General features: G+C 39.1%; 1 protein-coding gene across 2 annotated transcripts in view; it reads left to right on the top strand.

Moving 5' to 3' along the window:
* Positions 1 to 14,657, top strand: part of GMIP (GEM interacting protein) — a 66,390-nt gene extending 51,733 nt beyond the window's left edge. For both annotated transcript variants that reach the window (XM_088137899.1, XM_088137900.1), the window contains exons 14-21: positions 1,699 to 1,791; positions 3,133 to 3,293; positions 4,904 to 5,092; positions 5,676 to 5,813; positions 7,312 to 7,502; positions 10,677 to 10,965; positions 11,709 to 11,832; positions 12,733 to 14,657. In XM_088137899.1, coding sequence (XP_087994025.1) covers positions 1,699 to 1,791; positions 3,133 to 3,293; positions 4,904 to 5,092; positions 5,676 to 5,813; positions 7,312 to 7,502; positions 10,677 to 10,965; positions 11,709 to 11,832; positions 12,733 to 13,124 — 1,577 coding nt within the window. In that variant the 3' untranslated portion in view covers positions 13,125 to 14,657. The remainder of the gene's footprint in view (positions 1 to 1,698; positions 1,792 to 3,132; positions 3,294 to 4,903; positions 5,093 to 5,675; positions 5,814 to 7,311; positions 7,503 to 10,676; positions 10,966 to 11,708; positions 11,833 to 12,732) is intronic.
* Positions 14,658 to 17,476: the final 2,819 nt, after the last annotated feature.

Below are 17,476 nucleotides of genomic sequence, written 5' to 3' on the forward strand. Positions count from 1 at the left end.
GTCTTTTAAATGAATATATAAATCTTGGTTTTATCATTTTATACATTTTAAATTGCAACTTGTTCTCTCTATTAAAGCTGGCAAAATCACTTTAGGCATCTGGATTAAAATTTATTTTACAGAAGTTTTTTTTTTTATTAAAAGTTGCAATATCATTTTAAATGTCCTGAGATCATGACATTAATAAAACATAATGAACCAATTCTGTATTGGGAGCCCTGTGAATGGTCTGGGAATGCATGACACACTCAGTGTTGCAGCTAGGCAAATGCAGACCTAATCAGAAATCTAGAGGGGAAAAAAACTGCAAGGACTTCCTCAAGTGAAAGAGAGAGGGAGAAACCAAAAACTGTCCCTGAACTCTGGTTTCATTTCAGCAATACCAGTGGCTGGATTCATGTAGTGTACTAAGTCAGGGATCAGAGCTGTGAACTTTTGCAGGGCTTTTGCTGCACCAATGGCTGGATGGCTGCCTATGAGGTCACTGGAAGGGTCTATGATGTCACAGAAAGTGGCAAAGCTGATTCTTTTTCATCCTGCTTGTGAGGATTTTAAGCCGCTGGAATTGAAACCCTGCTCCAATGTCCCCTTTAGTGAGTCCCCCAGTCCCCCCAGATGGTCTGAGATGTTGCTACCAAATTTTGGCAGTGTACTGTCAGAGTGCTGCAGAAGGACTGCAAATGAATTATTAGGCAGCTGCATTCATTCAGCCATCATGTGGTTTGTTTGATTTTGACTTTATGAAATTATGCATTATGTATCATTATGTTTTATTTAACCAAATACATTTTTGAAAACCATGGCTTCTGTGATATGTGAACCCAGCCATAGCCTAAATTTAATCAATCGCAGCTATTTAAGCTTTGTTATCAGGTATTGAAGGAAATAGGTTGAAACAAATAGGTTACAATAATCTTAGCATTCCCAACGTGGAGCCCTCGGGTATTAAGGTTCCTGTAGAACGGTCCCGACTTTTTAAAAATAATGTTTTAATTAAAAAAAAAAGAAAAGAAAAGAAATTAGAAACTGAGCAGTTGCAAAATGAAGGGGCAGCCCTTGCATCATCTTTATTACCAAAGTTATTTTGAGGTCCCTCATAGGCCCTGTGAGCATTTTCAAAAAATCAAAATGGTCAGGTGACTACCTCCCCAGTGGTTTGTTTGAAAATGTGCCTATCTGCCCAAATAAAACCACAGATATAGCTTGAGAGGTACAGAAAACTGGGGTGGGGGAGGGAGCTTTGACACCAGTTTGCTGTTTGATAAGTGATTTTTTTTTTTTTAATGGCTGCTCCAACCCACTGTGACAGCCATTGTGGGACTGCAGAAACCCCACACCCATGAGAAAGCATCTACAATAAGACTTTTAAAATTTCAGACCTGCCTATCAACCCAGAAAGTCTGGGGCTTCTGCAATAGCTGATCCTTATTCTTTTCAAACTTCTGTTTTAAAATGGCAGCCAGTTGAACAGTTGAACATGTCTGAATTGATCTGATAGTTAAAATCATTTCCAGTCTGGAAATTCTTGAATTGCGTTATAGTGACAATGCAGACAATTCACGAATGCTCGCTTTAGAACAGCACAGCATTTTTTCACATAACAAATTAATTCTGCAGAATTCAATGTACAATCAATTTAACTGGGGATTTTTAAACAGCTTCTGTTATTGTTTAAAGGATCATTTATTTCATATTCAGGCCACAAGAAGTTGCTGAAAGCTCCATCCACTGGAACTGTGTCCTCCTCAGAAGACTGTGAAGAGAAAGATTTGATACAAGCCTATGACAATGGTGAGAAGCAAAGGGATTCTATGGTTTAATAGAATAAAAAAAGAAAATCAGATCTCTTCATAGACTGGGAAAGGAAACAGAAATGAGGAAGGGCCTATAATAGAGAGCTGCACAACTTATAAAAGTATACCCCATATTTTCATTGTTTTTAATGCAAACAAGCCAAGGATTCTTCATGGTGGGGGATCCCACTTTACACTATTCTACCACATGTGAATGTTTTTAACTACCAATAACACTACTTTGAGCTTTCCATTGTTCCTCCCTTAAGACTTACAGCTTTTTGAGATCAACTGCCTTCAACTTTCCCATGAAAGTACCTCTGGAATTTTCTTCTTCCAAAAGACCTTAGCTTTCTTTTACCCTGTTTCCTTTAGTTAGGCTATGCTAGACATCACTCTGTTGTCCACTCTAACCTTTTTTTCAGATCTTCTTCTTTGTCTTCTTCTTCTGGACACGGTAGCTATTTTTGACCTCAGACTATTACATACCCTACTACATTCTAAACTGACATCAACTGTCATTCACACTGTGGTGCTTGACCTTTTATCTTCTCTAGGCAGAATTTCTAATCAATCACAATATATCATCATCTAAAAACCAGTGAGGGAAGACATATGATTTCCTTCTGGACCTATCCCTGCCTATCCTTTGTCTTCTTGAGGTTCCACAATCTACTATGAAAGTAATTGACATAATTGTAAATCTTCTGCTAAGCAAATTAATTACTACTGTTGCTTGACAGATTTTCAACAATGTGATTTTTCACACTGCATTTGGAGATTACTCTTGTGAACATTAAAGGCTATAACACTTCTCTGCCATGTAGTTTATTTTATCCACTGAGAGATTCAACCCTGAATAACCCCTCCCTTTGGGATGCTGAATTATTGAAAGAATATTTTTCCATGGATTATGCTACATTTTTAAATCACATTTGGGCAACTTGTAATGATCATGGGCTGCATTTTAACATTTGACCTAGTAAATACAAAATGGGAGGAGTCACATCACACACATGAACATGGGCAGGATTTCCCCTTTTTGGTGGTGGGAGGTGGGGGTGAGTAATTTTAATTTAATTTAACCTGTTTTAATATTATGTTAAACCTATTTGAAATTTACCCTACAGTTTTCTGTGCTTCCTGCTTCAAAATCAGTCTCATGATTTTGGAGCTTCCTGACTCTGGGTTTGGGGCATGCCTTAAATATCTCCATTCTCATTTTTCACTATTTTTTGTATCTGTATCTTGCCGTTCAGCAAATATTCATTGTTTTTTAGGGAAAAAATTGACAATATCTAATAGGGAATAATGGAGACATACCTCATCCTCTTTTCAGATCTAAATGATGTTGCATCTGAAAATGGTTTGTCCCATTGCCAGTTTAAAAACATAATCCTGTCAAGCGCTGCTCAGACTCATCGGCTACGAAAACTGAGGGGTCCCTCAAAATGCAGAGAGTGTGAGAACTTCATGGTCAATGGTATTGAATGCGAAGAAGTAAGTGAACATAAAGAGAACCACTTTGCTGGAGTATGTTCAACCGGCTCCCACCCTCAGTGTAACATAGGACAAGCACATTGTAGTAAAAAAAAAAAAGAATGTGAAAATAATTATTATTTAGGCCTCAGTGGCATACCTACATATATGGAAGTAAACACAACAAAGCTAACTTTTAAATAAATATGCACACATCTAAATCCATTACATTAATCCAACATCCTACCCTGAGACATGATCCAGTGAGCATGAAATCATATCATCAACCCACATTAACCCCTCTAGTGGTTAAGTATCTTTCAGTGGGACTTGACTGCTGATTTGAATATGTAAGAGTAACAGGAACAGGAAAGGTTTGGTTTGTGTTCTGACTTGTAATGTGCCAAGTGGGTACAGTAATAGAGGATGCCAGCCCTGCTCCAGTTGGGATCAGGTCTCCATCATGGTTTGTTGTTTGTACCCTAGTTAATTTCTGGCTTTATGACAAGCATTTCTGCAGACCCAGTGTTTAATTTGTGGACATTCAGGATGATTGAACAGAGAGAGAGAGTACTTCTCAGGAGTAGAAAGTAGTCTGGGAGAATTTTCATTCCTGTAGGGTACAATACATTTTTGAAACAGTATATTTTATTTATTTATTAATCATATTTATATATTCATATCACTGAAGAATAGTGAAATAACTTGAAGCTTTTAGTTTCAGTCAGTACGTTCCTGAATGACATTATCCGAGTTAGTTTTTATGTTTTAGTTAGCATCTCCATGGTCCATTATGAGAAATGGGCAACTAGGCTAGAATCTTGAAGCAGGTCCAACTTTTGTTTTTCCATTCTATGATCATCGAAACTACTAAAAACTCAGGAGACATTAAGCGTCAATTTGAATTTTTGATCCAGCACGTCAGATATCTAAGATCAATGCTGGGAGGAATGGACCTCCTTTTTCTATATAGTAAAGCAATAAAATTTGTTATATAAGTACACAAAATATTTCCTGCTGCACTCCCAATTCCCAATGGAGAGTTAAGTGCCATTTCACATATTATAGATACATGTAATTCTGTCACAGAGTATAATCTAAGCAGATCTACAGCTGATCATGGCTCTGTAAGAAATGCATTTTTGTAGTTCTAAAATTCTTAATGTTTTAGTGTTTTAAAAGAATTCTCTAAATGTACACCTCAGTTTGTAATGTATGCAGAAGTTTAACCATTCTAATACAGCATTGGCAAGTATATTCCCCAGTTTAGGGGGACCAGTTGGCTTATATACTCAAAGGGATTTTCTTCTTGTGCTGCTGGCTCCTTAAAGATAAAAATCTCATTTCAGTCAGGCTCAATGCCTGGTGACTTTACAGACACAACCCTGCAGTTTCCTGGAATGGATTACCATTGCCTCCTTTGGGGGTCATTTTTTCACTTTCCCAGCCAACACAAAGGTCTCCCATCCAAGGACTCTGCAGGTCAGATCTTGTGAAACTCCCAAACTCAGACTAGGTTGGCCAAATGTTCACCCATTGAAATAGTGGCCTGTTATAAGGAGCTCAAAATAGTGTGGTTTAAGAAATAGCTATTTGCTAAGACTGATCCAATGCTTGGGGGTTACTCACAGTGCATGCTGACCTGCCATAAGAAATGTCTGGAGAGCCTTCTCATCAACTGTGGTCATCAAAAACTGCCAGCCCGAGCATCACTCTTTGGAATTGACTTCATTGATGTGCCAAGGGATTTCCCAGAGGAGGTGCCATTTATTGTGATGAAATGTACATCAGAGATAGAAAGTCGTGCCTTGGGAGTGCAGGTAACTCATTCTTCTTTGCTTACAACAGTTGCACCTCAAGCTGTATTCCTGCTGAAAGGTAAGAGCAGGAATAGGATTTTCATTCCTACTCCTAATACAAAAGCTGAATTAACAGTTGCCTATGTATGCTTTAGATTAGTCCATTTCTGTGCAAACATAAAGTTCTCCAAAAATGAGTGCAACCAGAAGACACTATTCCATGGCAAGTTGTTTAACAGTTAGAACAAACAAGTCTGCCTACAACTTTGTCTGCATACAGATCAGAACTTTGTGTATATTGTAATTTCAGGATCCTTATATGTACTATTATTGTTACATGCTGTTTTTTCATTATGCTGTTAGCTCTGAATTCCAAACTGAGCAAAATAAGTCTCCAGGTTTCTGAGCTGGCAGAAGTATGGTTTTCTATACTAAATTAACTACAGTTTGGTGTCCTAGCATTTCAGTCTCTCCTCCATTTGCATCCCTCTATTTCTGCATCAGATATTCTAGTTTTTATTTTGACACTTATGCATATGTGTTGTTCATCAGTCTCCTATGCATATGTGTTGTTCATCAGTCTCCCTTTGCATCCTCAATTCAGGGAATATACCGCATTAGTGGGGCAAAAGCACGCATGGAGAGATTGTGCCAAGCCTTTGAGAATGGCCAGAGGTTGGTGGAGGTCTCAGATCACTCACCCCATGATATTACTGGAGTCCTTAAACATTTTCTTAAGGAGGTAAGAAATAAAAATGGAGAGCACCCTTAATATCACATTTCCCTACAGTTGAAAGTGATTTTCTGAGATGTACATCTTTAGCAGTGGGAGGTCACAAAACTACATTTTTTCAAACCTTTCTGAAGCAGAAACAAACTGATATTAAAAGATAACTTACAGCTATTCCCTCCCTTATAATGCACATCTTGCATTCCTCCCAGCTTTCACAATCTGAATGACTCATATATGCTGGTCTATGACCGTAATAAAGATTTGATTGATTGATTGATTGATTGAATGAATGACTCATAGACATCATACAAATTGCAGTTTGCCTACTGTTTGCCAGATGTACTCTTATAGGTTTGAATATCTATCCTTCATTGTCCTCATTTTTTAAAAGCGCAATCTCTTCTGTGATTTGCATCAGAGAAGGCTCTTTGTTGGCAGACACTTTCTACTTCCATTCCTACTTTACAAGATTTATTTTCAAAACCATTGGTTCTGATCTTGGCCTCTAGAAAACAAAGTCCATTCACTGTTCTGTATGACTCTTTAGGAATCTCCCCTCAGTGTTCTCTTCTGCAGGCTAAACATACCCAGTTCCTTTAGCCATTCTGCATAGGACTTGGTTTCTGTCCCCTTACCATTTTGGTAGCAATTCTCTGAACTCATTCCATTAGGACTTGGCCGAGGCAGAGTAGAGTGGGACAATAAGCTCCTGTGATCTGGACTCTGTGTTCCTGTTAATATATTTGTCTATTTGTCAAATTTATACAGGCACCCATCTCAATACATGATTCTGGGCAGCTCACAAAAATATGTATCCTCAAATTGCATCCACTTTTTAGCAGCTGCATCACATTATTGTCTCATGTTTTACTGGTGACCTACTAGAACATTCAGTTTCTTTTGGCATGTATCACTGTCAAACTAGGTCTCCTCTATTTCATACTTGTGTGTTTCATTTCTTCTCCCCAGATGCAGACTTTACATCTCTCCCTGTTAAACTTCATCCTATTTATGTCAGCCCACTGTTAAATTTCATCCTGTTCATTTCAATAACCTGTCTAGAGGGTTTTTTAATATTTTTTTTCTTTCTAAATGTTAGCTATTCCTCCTAGTTTTGTACATATGCATAATAGGGACTCTGAGTACATAAAGGAAAGGTGTATTTTTTACACCTTTTTAATTTTTTTAAATGCGCAGGCTCCGAACTCCACTGCTGCACAGAAGATACCTCCTGGTATGGGCAAGTCTTCCTTAATGGGGATCATTAAAGTTCAACAGCTCAGATTATCTGGCATTCTCCATATATGAAGTGTTGTTTTGAACCATATATGTCATGGGACAGCATTGAGAGTTAGAAAATGCAAGACAGTAAACTAGCATGGTTTGATAGTACTATTCTCTGAAACTGAGGTAACATGGCAGGATCCAATAATATTTGTGATCAAATCTAAACGCAGGGAGCCAGCACCAGTAAGGTATTCTGATGCATTTTTCATTTTTGCTACAGCTTTCCAGCCCTGTGCTTCCATATAAGCTTTATGATGATTTCATGGCTCTCTCAAGGAATTTGCAGAAAACTGAAAACAGAACTGGGAATCATTCTGAGACAGATCCCATCAAGACCGCCAAGGATTTGCTGAGCAAATTTCCAGCAACAAATTATAATACTTTAAGGCACCTCATTGCTCATCTGTACAGGTAATGAAAGAAATAGCATTGAATACCCAGCTTTTGTCTTGTAGGACAAATTAGCTCTGTTAAAATTATCTGATACCATTTGTATTGCCAACAACTGGAAAGTAACTATTCTTATCAGTAAATTCTAATCATATCTCTTTTAAAGTGGATGTAAGTTAAGAGGATGTGGAAGTGATTTGGAACAGAGTAAAAAGCATTATGTTAAAGTGCCACAGAAGTGTGTGGAGTTACACTAGTGGAAAGTATGAAAAGGGACATTTGGTAGAATGATGAGGTGAAAGAGATTAAGGATGAAAAAATGCACATAAGAGCATGATTACTGCAAAGCATAAGGATAAAAGGAAGACTTTGTATAGAAAGAAAAAGAGTACTGCAACTTTTTCACAAGGATAGGAATGCATGATGTCACTCTCAACCCATCTCTAGCCCACTACAAAGGCAACCTCCACCTGTCTTTTATTGCAGTGGTATCACCTCCTCCTCTCCAGTCAGTTACTGCACCAAGCCATTTGTCCTCGGCTGCTGGGCCCTCTGCCTCCTTTTGAAGGGACCTTCCCATCATAAACTGGTGAAACACTGTGGTTTTGTTTTTTAACAAGTTCACCAGTAGACAAGAGTCCTGCCAGTTTCCCTTCTAGTTGGAGTCATACAAAGAATGCTAAAAATATAATGTTCCCTTTTCCTTTTTTCCCACTGGTCCACAGTTGGATCTGCTAAATGGGGATATTCTGAGTACAAAGGGAAACCAACTAAGGGGCTGATACAAAGGTCTATCAATGAAAACCTATATCCACAATGACCCGCCCATAGAAAGGAAAGTGATTGGTGCTCGCTTTCCTACCATGGGTGAGAAGGGTAAAGAACTAGGGGAATCTACCAATCAGGGTTAGTGTAACTACCATCTGGACAGAACACCTGGCAGCATCATTTCCAAAGCTGAAGAAATGGAAAACAATGTCTTAAGTAGGTTTAATTTTTAGCTGGCTTCTATACAGGAGACAAGTAGCTTAAAAAAAACAGAACAAGGAATGGTTAAGATTAAAAGAGGAACACAAAATGCAATGCAGTTTTGATAGGAATTTAAAGTTGTTTTGGAAGTGGGTAAAAACAGCTTAACAAGAAACCTCTAGTATGGCAAATAGAATTAAGAATAAAAGCAATGAAATTATTTGCAATGAAATTGAAACCAGAATATTTTAGAGATTTAATAATATGTTGATGAGAAGAATGATAATGGTATGTCATAGGATGCAAGTGAAATGAATGCTACACTAATGTCCAGGAAAAAAATAAGAAAAGGAAGTCATGAATGTTTTGAAAATATGGAAAATGGTGAAGCAGCAGGGTTAGACAGCATACTTGAGAAATATTAAAATATGGATGTAATTTGCTTACAAAGTGAATCTGCAGCATGTATGAAGGCTGCATCTGTGCCTAACACTGGAAGAATACTTATTCCCTTGTAAAAAGGGAAAGTTAGCAAACAAGTGTTTATGAGCATAAATGGAATGCTTTCTTCGGGGGGCAAGCCTTCAGAAATGGGAATATAGATGTCAAGGAAGAGAGTCTTCCTGGAAGTTGATATTTCCCTGTGTATGAGTTTCCAACTCAGTCTGGCAATAGATTTGGAGTTCACAAAGAAAAGAAAATGCTGATTACTTGGATATCATATTTTATCTGTGTATCTATGTGTGTGTGCATGGTTCTGGGATTTTCTGCCTCCTGTGCCAAAATAAGTTGGCTGGCACTGGGGCCACTGCAGAAGAGGAGAAGGTGGGAAGGTGAGTGTGAAGTGTCATTAGTGACAACAGAGATGGCAGCAGGCTTAGCTTTGGGGCAGAAGGCTTTGAAACTAGGAAGCCCCAACCCCTGATGGCTCCTTGGCAGTCTTTTGAAAGAAGCAATTGTCCAGAAGGTGCAGAGGCAAGAAAGCTGAGGGAAAGGTTAGAAGGCACCTTCCTCTCCTCCTGCACGTGCGGTTTCCCTCCAGCCCAGAACAACCAATCGCTGCAAGAAGGTAATGCACATATGTTCTGTGCAGGCAGCAACTTGCCAGTCTTGCTGCAGAGGCACAATAAAAGGACTGCTTTTGGGTTTAAACAGCATTCTCAGGAGTGAGAGGAAAGCACAATGATGTGTATGTGCAGGAGCTTTGAGTTACAGTGCCACCCACCCATCTTTGAGTCTTAAGAAAACTACATTAGCCTGAAATTTGCTGTCCTTGCTGCCAGTCCATATCCTGCCTCTCTTGCCTCTGTTCCCAGTTACTGTCAGACACCTGAATTCCCTCTAAGGTGACAAAACCTAACCAATTTTTGACATCTTGAGGCTGCCCTTGCCAAGAGTTGGAATATGGGGGAAGACGTTACAGTACAGCTAAAAATGACATAATCATTCATGAGCTCGGGACAAGATGAAGGCAACATCAAGGGGGCACCAAAAAAAAATGGTTTTTCTGAGGATGTATTTGTGGCATGGTTAGGTGCCAGTAAGGACCCAGTCATAGTTGAAAATAAAAATAATTTTCTTTTTTGTTATTTTGGATATGTTACAGCTGAGGTAGAAATTAATGGATTTAGCTGCCCAATGCAGATAATGGCATGGGAACACAGAACTGATTCTAAAGCCATACATAGATAATTGTGGAAGTTCTCATAGTCTGGTATAAAACTCCTGGTTATGAAGGAGAAGTTTGCAGAATGGAGGATGGGATTACTGAAACACAGCAGCAAGAGCCAATAGGAAGGAAGAGAATCACAAACTGTGTGTTGGGACAACTGTTTTTGCACTGACAGGATTAAGTTACAGTTGTTCCTTCAAGATGACATTTTGCAGAGATACTTCATTTGTTGGTGTTTATGTTGCTACATTTTATTTCTGATAATTTCTGCCCCTGCACAATTATTGATATAGGGCTATAAAATATCATTAGGTAAGAGTGTGTGTGTGTGTGTGTGTGTGTGTGTATGCATATACATACATACATACATACATACATACATACATACATAATACTTTTGGCCAGGATCTCTGTTAAGTGACTGGCATGGCAACCCCAATAAGTACCAGCTGGAAATAGAGTTTGAAATCTACACACCATTGTTTTCTCCATTCATGAAAAAATATTGTGCCCAAACTTTCTAACCCCTTGATTATTGTCTTTTTCTTTCCAAGGGTGGCTGAAAGATATGAGGAGAACAAGATGTCTCCCAACAACCTGGGCATCATCTTTGGTCCTACACTAATCCGCCCTCCCTGTAACAATGATGTGTCCATGTCATGCCTTGTGGATTCAGGATACCAGTCCCAGCTGGTTGAATTTCTTATCCTCAACTATGAAAAGATATTTGGGATGGATGACCTGCCTTCAGCTGGTCTTTGTGAATTTGAAAACTCTTTGAAACAGGCAAATACTAATGAAGCTTTTTCAAGCAACCAAAGACATTCCAGTGCATCTTTAGAGGTAGGAATGAGTGGTGGCCTATCATTAAGTGAAATGAATGAGCCACCTTGAGCAGTAGACTGAGATAAGTGGCAAACTGCCTTCAAGCCACCCAGCCTGCCACTTGCTTCATTGTGCATAAAGCACACAGCCAGCCATTCCATGCATGTCTCTCAGAGGTGGCCCTCTGTGATACATTCCAAGGAAGCTATAAGAGTCTGCACAGTTTAAAAATAATAATAATCAGTTGTTAATTGTTATTAGCAGTAGTGATATCATTGTAGAAGAGCTAAAGGGAACTTACATAGGGATTGAACTTCATTTTACCCAGACAATAATCCCATAAACTAGATTGGACTAAGAGTGAGTTTCCATGACTAAGGATGGACTACTCCCCCAGTCCCTGGCCTAACACCATAACCATTACACCACACACTGATTCTCAGTGTTAGCAGAACTTTGTTGAAAAGGGTGGGTATTCTGCCATTTTTGTTTTCTCAAAATACATCTTTATTTTGAGATTTCAAAGTAACATACAAAGTATTATCAAAAATGGGAAGAAAAAATGGAAACACAATGGATGTTTCCCTTTAGAAAATTGTAATAGTTAAAAGTTTTGAAAAGTGGCATGGATTTTACATTTGAAAATAAAAATGTCTAATATCACCCTATCCATCTCACACATAGCGTTCTTGCTGTGATTAGATAAAGCTGCTGGAGGAGCTCAATACAATAGATTCACAACCATCTTTTTTTCCAAACAGAACCCTGCCTCCAAGCTTTGTTTGGGTGAAAATGATTGTGGAACTGAGGATTGTTCCTCCACTGAGGACAAGCAGAAAGACAGTGTGGAGCAAACTCTCAACCCCATAAGCAGAGACCCCATAGGTAATTTTTCCCCTATATCAAACCAATCCTTTAAAGAATAGAAAGTCTGTGTTGTTGGGAACTCTTCATTCCATCCCAAATGATTAATATCTACAATATCTTCAGTATGAGAAACAGCAGCATAAAGGCAGTTCTGAAATTCCAAGAAAATATGCTATCTAAATTGAGTTGATTAGGATGACTTTGTCTTCCCCAGCATGAGAGATTTTTGAAAAGTGACAATATTATCCTAAAAGAGGCTCAGCATGAAATATCTTAATGCTGGAATTTATATAGGCTTAAACTACTGTTACATGAAAACCAAATACAGGTACAAAATTGAAAATGATCATATATGCATACCTGCCCTGCAAACCTAAGTTGGTTTAATTTAACACAATTCTATGAAGGTGAGGCCAAGGATCTTCATGTTTCCACCAATTACAGCACTCCAAATTCTTTGAAGGAAAACCATGGCAAGTTTTCCAGAGGTGTCTGGTTAGCCATTGTGCAAAAGGATGTTGATGGTGGAAGTGTTGGGCAGGCCCAGCTGGTCTCTTACGTTTTCATGATAGTAAGTAGCATTAAGTGATATGAGTATGAAACGCAGATACACCAATAAAATAAAAAGGCTATAAAACATAGATGGTTGATGCATTTAGTCCTTTTATGAACTACTAGTACCAGAGTTTGTGGCATACACTAAGGACTATTGCTGCTCTGATTGGAAGGGATCTGTGTTATCTAATACCAGTCAAAATGTGTGGAGAGTGGACAATGAAGTGTTTCCTTAAGGAATCCAGCTAATATTTCATTGCTTTTAGGAAAGCATCACTTGCTTTTAAACACATGGTCTCCTGGGTGATACATGGAACAGACTGCCTTTCCTCATTCTTTATCACACCTTTTCTTCTCGCTCAGAGCTGAACAGCACAAATGACGCAGAACTAAAAGACTCTATACTTGATCCAGAAGTCACTCTCAGTCCGCAGTGCAGGGGACGCTTCAGCCGAATGCCAGTGAAACATCCTCGTACCATCATCCCCAGAGTTTCCAGCCTGCCCCTGCTGGCTGCTGTTCTCTCTAATCCAGAGGCAGCCAGTAACCTGTTGGAGACGGGTCCAACTAGCCGCAGTGCCTCCCCTGATACCTCTGGGAAGCGTAAGCATTTTGAGATCACGCCAGAAACTGCTAGGATTGTCTCTAAGCTGCAGCCTCAGAATGGAACACAAGATTATTGTCCAGCTCAGCTTGGGGCCGCTCTCCAGGAAAAGCCTCTGGATGCCCTGGTAGAAAGTAAAGCTGAATCCTGAGCTAAAATGTTTTCTTGGGAAGTGAACTGGACAAAGGACTCGAATCCCAGTTCTTGGAGACATTCTGGAATGCGAAAATCACAAAACATCCTGGCTCCCTCTCACCTAGTGTATTTGGAGAACAAACCAACCAACCAGCTCCGGATACATCTAGGAGGAATGAGGTATTTATACGATGTCTCCAAAGAAAAGAGTAAGCTAGAGCTGAGTTGTTGGGATACTAGAAATGATCAACCCAGTGAAGCAGGCTTTCAAAACGGGACTATTACTGCAAAGGGACTGTGGAGAAGCAGAATACTGCTAGGGAAAATGGTAGGGATTTTGCAGAAATGGACAGAGCCTTGGAAATAACTGCCCATACTGCTCAGGGGCCATATTTGGGCAGTATGTTAATATACGGCACGAGTATTCAAGATGGCTCAGGATTATGTTTGACAAGGATGACATGACTGTGTTGAAACCACATGATGGGGGATTGGATCAGATTGCTATCAGCAAAACAACATATATCCTGGAAGTTTAAAGGTATCAAAATGATCACTAAAGAGAAATAAATTCCATGTAAATTGTGCAATAATCCTTGGAAATCTTGTAATGCCATCTCTCTAGCTTCTGAGCCCAAGCATGTTTAGACATATCAACCCTCAACACTGGAAACGTACTTCTTTAAAAAATGAAAATATGTTTGGGAAGCTGAGTTCTGTATTCATTATACATATCTATGCTTTTTATCCCTATTGGTTTGCGCAGAATAATAGTCCAAGAATAGTGCTGGCTATACAGTATAGTGGTTCTCTACTGAGAGCTTGCTAACTTTAGGAGGAAAGCATGAATGAGAGTACAGAAGGAGGCAATGTATGTTTCTTGCAGAGAATGCCTGGATGTAGAGATAGGGAGATGGGGCAGGGCAGGTGGATAGCTGACATGGTGTTGCTGGAATATTTTATTACTAGCATGCTAGCGTGTATAAGTTTCTCTTTGTGTAGAGTTGCCACCTGGACATTAAGCATGAATTTTTACAGGCATCTTCCCACTATATATTTCTTAAGTTCCATCATCTATCTCTCCTCACTTTTTGTGCAGCGTAATTGGTTGAGTTCACACAGTGCATTAAACCATGGTGTGTTTTAATCTTGATTTGATTAAGAAGTTATAGTATTTGGTTTACACATAATAAGCCATAAACTATTGTTTACAAACCACAGTGTCTGTTCACACAATGCCTTAGCATAATGTGAGTGTTTACAATACTATATGAAATATTGTAAATGACAGTAAGGGGACAGATTGGAGAAGCCATGGTTGCCTATCAATAACAGGTGTACACCTGGGTCATCCTGTGGAATCTGCCACCAACTGAAACTTCTGATTCTATATATATGCATTGAAATGCATGTGTACATATGTAATTTTGCTGGCAAACTACTCTCACAGAGATGCTCAAATGCTGCATTTATAGGGTTTGCCCTGCAACAGTGATGTGTTGCTATGATGAACTAACAGCTTTTGAAGCTTCTCAATAAACTTGTTAATAGCTCTAAAAATCCATTTTCTCTTGCAACCACCCTGTAACCGCCTATTTTGCAAATCACTAGACAAATGTATACAAATACATGCCAATTAATACATGTTCAGAATGTGGGTGGGTTGCGGGGAAAACGTTAGAAATGTATTTGCTACGCTTTTTACAAACAAAGGGGGAATGCCCGATTATCAATTCAGAGAGGATTGGAAAATCTGCAGGCAGTATCTCAATGATTTTGAAAGAGAAAAATAAGTACTGGTCAGCTGGTGTTCCCACTCTGCTATTGGCTAACCCAGTCTGAGGAATGGTTGGTTTAAGATGCTTTCTACAAGCTCCAGGCTTGCAAATATGCTGAACATGCTAAACATGTTGAAACTGTTTGAGATCTGCAGATGGTGAAGACAATCTGGAGAAGCTGTGAGTTAATTTTACAGTGTATTGGGAATTCTTAACAAACAGAAATAAGTATAATACTGTATAAGTACCTCTATAAAAGTTTTATATATGAACCTTTCAAAGCCAAATGGAAGACCAGCATGGGAATGTCTTGCACCAAAGCTGTACAGATTGCAAAACATATCTTCCTTTTCCTCCCAGAGTGTCTTCAGTCTCTGTCAACATGTGCCCACAAAACTGAATGTGCATAAGTGCATCTCTAAATGGACATACCTTTGCATTAAGGTAGGTGTGCCCTTTTGTCTGCTGGAATATACAGCAGCCAAATATATAAATCAAGAAATAGCAGAACATTGACAAACCCCTTAGCATTTGGCTGACAGGGTGGACTTCTCTCAAGGTTGAACATAACACATTGATCTGGTTCATGCCTTGTCCTTAAACGTGACTTATTGAAAAAAACCCACAGAATCCTAGGCCAAAATCAAACAAATCACTGCTTAGTAATATGAATGAAACCCTTTACCTGTCTAGGCAGAATTGGAGGCTAGTGAATCAGTTAATAATCTGGGGATGCTGCTGATTCAACAGAACTCTTAAACCCTCTAAAGCTAGAGGATGGGATAGAGTTGGAGATTTCTTTATTTTGCCAGAGAATTTCTCAAGTCAGCTGTTGCAGCACCTGTCCAATGGAAATGTTTTCCCCTGGAGATACCAATAGCTCCAACCCTCTTGGACTTTCAGAAGGCTATGAAGACCTGGCTCTTCCCCCAGGAGTTGGAGTCAAGACATTAGAGGGGCCTAATGTGTGTGTTTTGTGTTGTGAGTTTGTTATACAGTGCCTTGGTACTGCATTATGATTATTTTTAATGTGTACTTTTTGTTTTGCTTACAATGGTTTATTATATCTTTTTTCCTATGGACCGGTTGCCAGCCACCCAGAGTTATTCAGTTAACATGGGCGGCCATATACATTTTCTGAAGAAATAAATATATCACACTCACTGTCCTTAAAATCTAGTCAGAAAAAAATGATACCAATTTCTTCTTAGCCATTATAAATAGATGGATATCTAGAAAGAAACTGAGAGGAAAGATCATGTGGTTGCTCACTTTTTTCATCTCCTGCCTCTCTGATAAATTAATATTCAATGCTGATCATCTGCCACCACTCCACTTCTCTGGTTTCCTGTTGTGCATTGTTGAATATGTCATCATTGTCCTTGCGCACAGATCCAGTTCTCTATTCCAGGCATGTGAGCCCCCAAGTAATCTTTCTCTCAAATGGCATATGCATTTCCTTCAAAGAGAAGTAAGTGTATGACTGTGAAGCTTAGGCAGGTTGTGCTGTCATGAATGTTATATATTTAAACAGTACTAGGATTCCCCTCTGGTATGTGTGCATGTTATGCACACATAATGCAGATTTAATTTTCACCAGCATCTCAGCTAACTTCCCAGCAGGGGGAGTTTTGCTGCTGGGAATTTCAAATGCCATTGGTATTAGGTTTCTTAAGCTCCATCCTGTTTTTTGAAGAAATAGCAGAATCTCAGATAAGTAAACTAACATGTTTATTATGTTAGGGTCATGAACTGCAACCCAGATTTCCTAACTTATATGGGATGGGGGAGAATAGACAAGTATTTGCTTCCTCCCACTGACTATTAGGCAAAACAAAAACCTTCAGCCAAGCTATCAGCCTGGGGTCTGTTTGAAAGAAACAGGCATGGACCAGAACCCATGGATTTCTGCAGATATATATTTCATTTCAAGCATTTAAATGAAATATACTGAGACTGTTTCCAGCTGGGACTGCAGTTCCAGAGACAGAGCAAGTTCACACCCCTTTCCCCAGGGATCATAGGTTGCAACTGCTGAGCCCTTACTGCACATGGTCTTGGCTTTCTCCTGCTTCAGTTTTACAGTTTATATCAAAATGGGAATTGTTGTTTGCAGGTTGCAAGTACCACTGCAGAAGTAGCATTTGGGCATCTTGTGCTTAGCAGTGTGATCTATGCTGCCATTACATTTCAAGGGGATGCATGGCTCATGTTGCCTCCCAGCTCCTGCTATTGCAGTGTAGTGGCTGGGCTTCAAAACTGGATGAAGAGCCAGGTTAGAAAGGGTTCAGAGGAGAGCAACAAATTTTATTTATTTCTTTATTTATTTGTGGGATTTCTCCCCCACCCATCTCCCCCACAATAGGGGACTCTGGGCAACTTACAAAAACATTAAAACTATAAATATATCTAAAACACATAGTACATCCAGAATTAAAAAACAATACTAAAAATACTAAAAATATGATACAGTGGCTTGAGGACACGCTCTATGAAGACAGATTTGTTGTCAGCAGTCACACCCAAATTCTTCTCAGGTCTAGTTTTTCTGAGCCATGAATCCCCCACCTTGTATATGTATAATACATTT

Source organism: Python bivittatus, unplaced genomic scaffold, assembly GCF_059951505.1.
Source record: "Python bivittatus isolate LINGU-HERP-01145 unplaced genomic scaffold, Pbiv_v1 ctg000220_np1212, whole genome shotgun sequence".
Lineage (NCBI taxonomy): Eukaryota > Metazoa > Chordata > Lepidosauria > Squamata > Pythonidae > Python > Python bivittatus.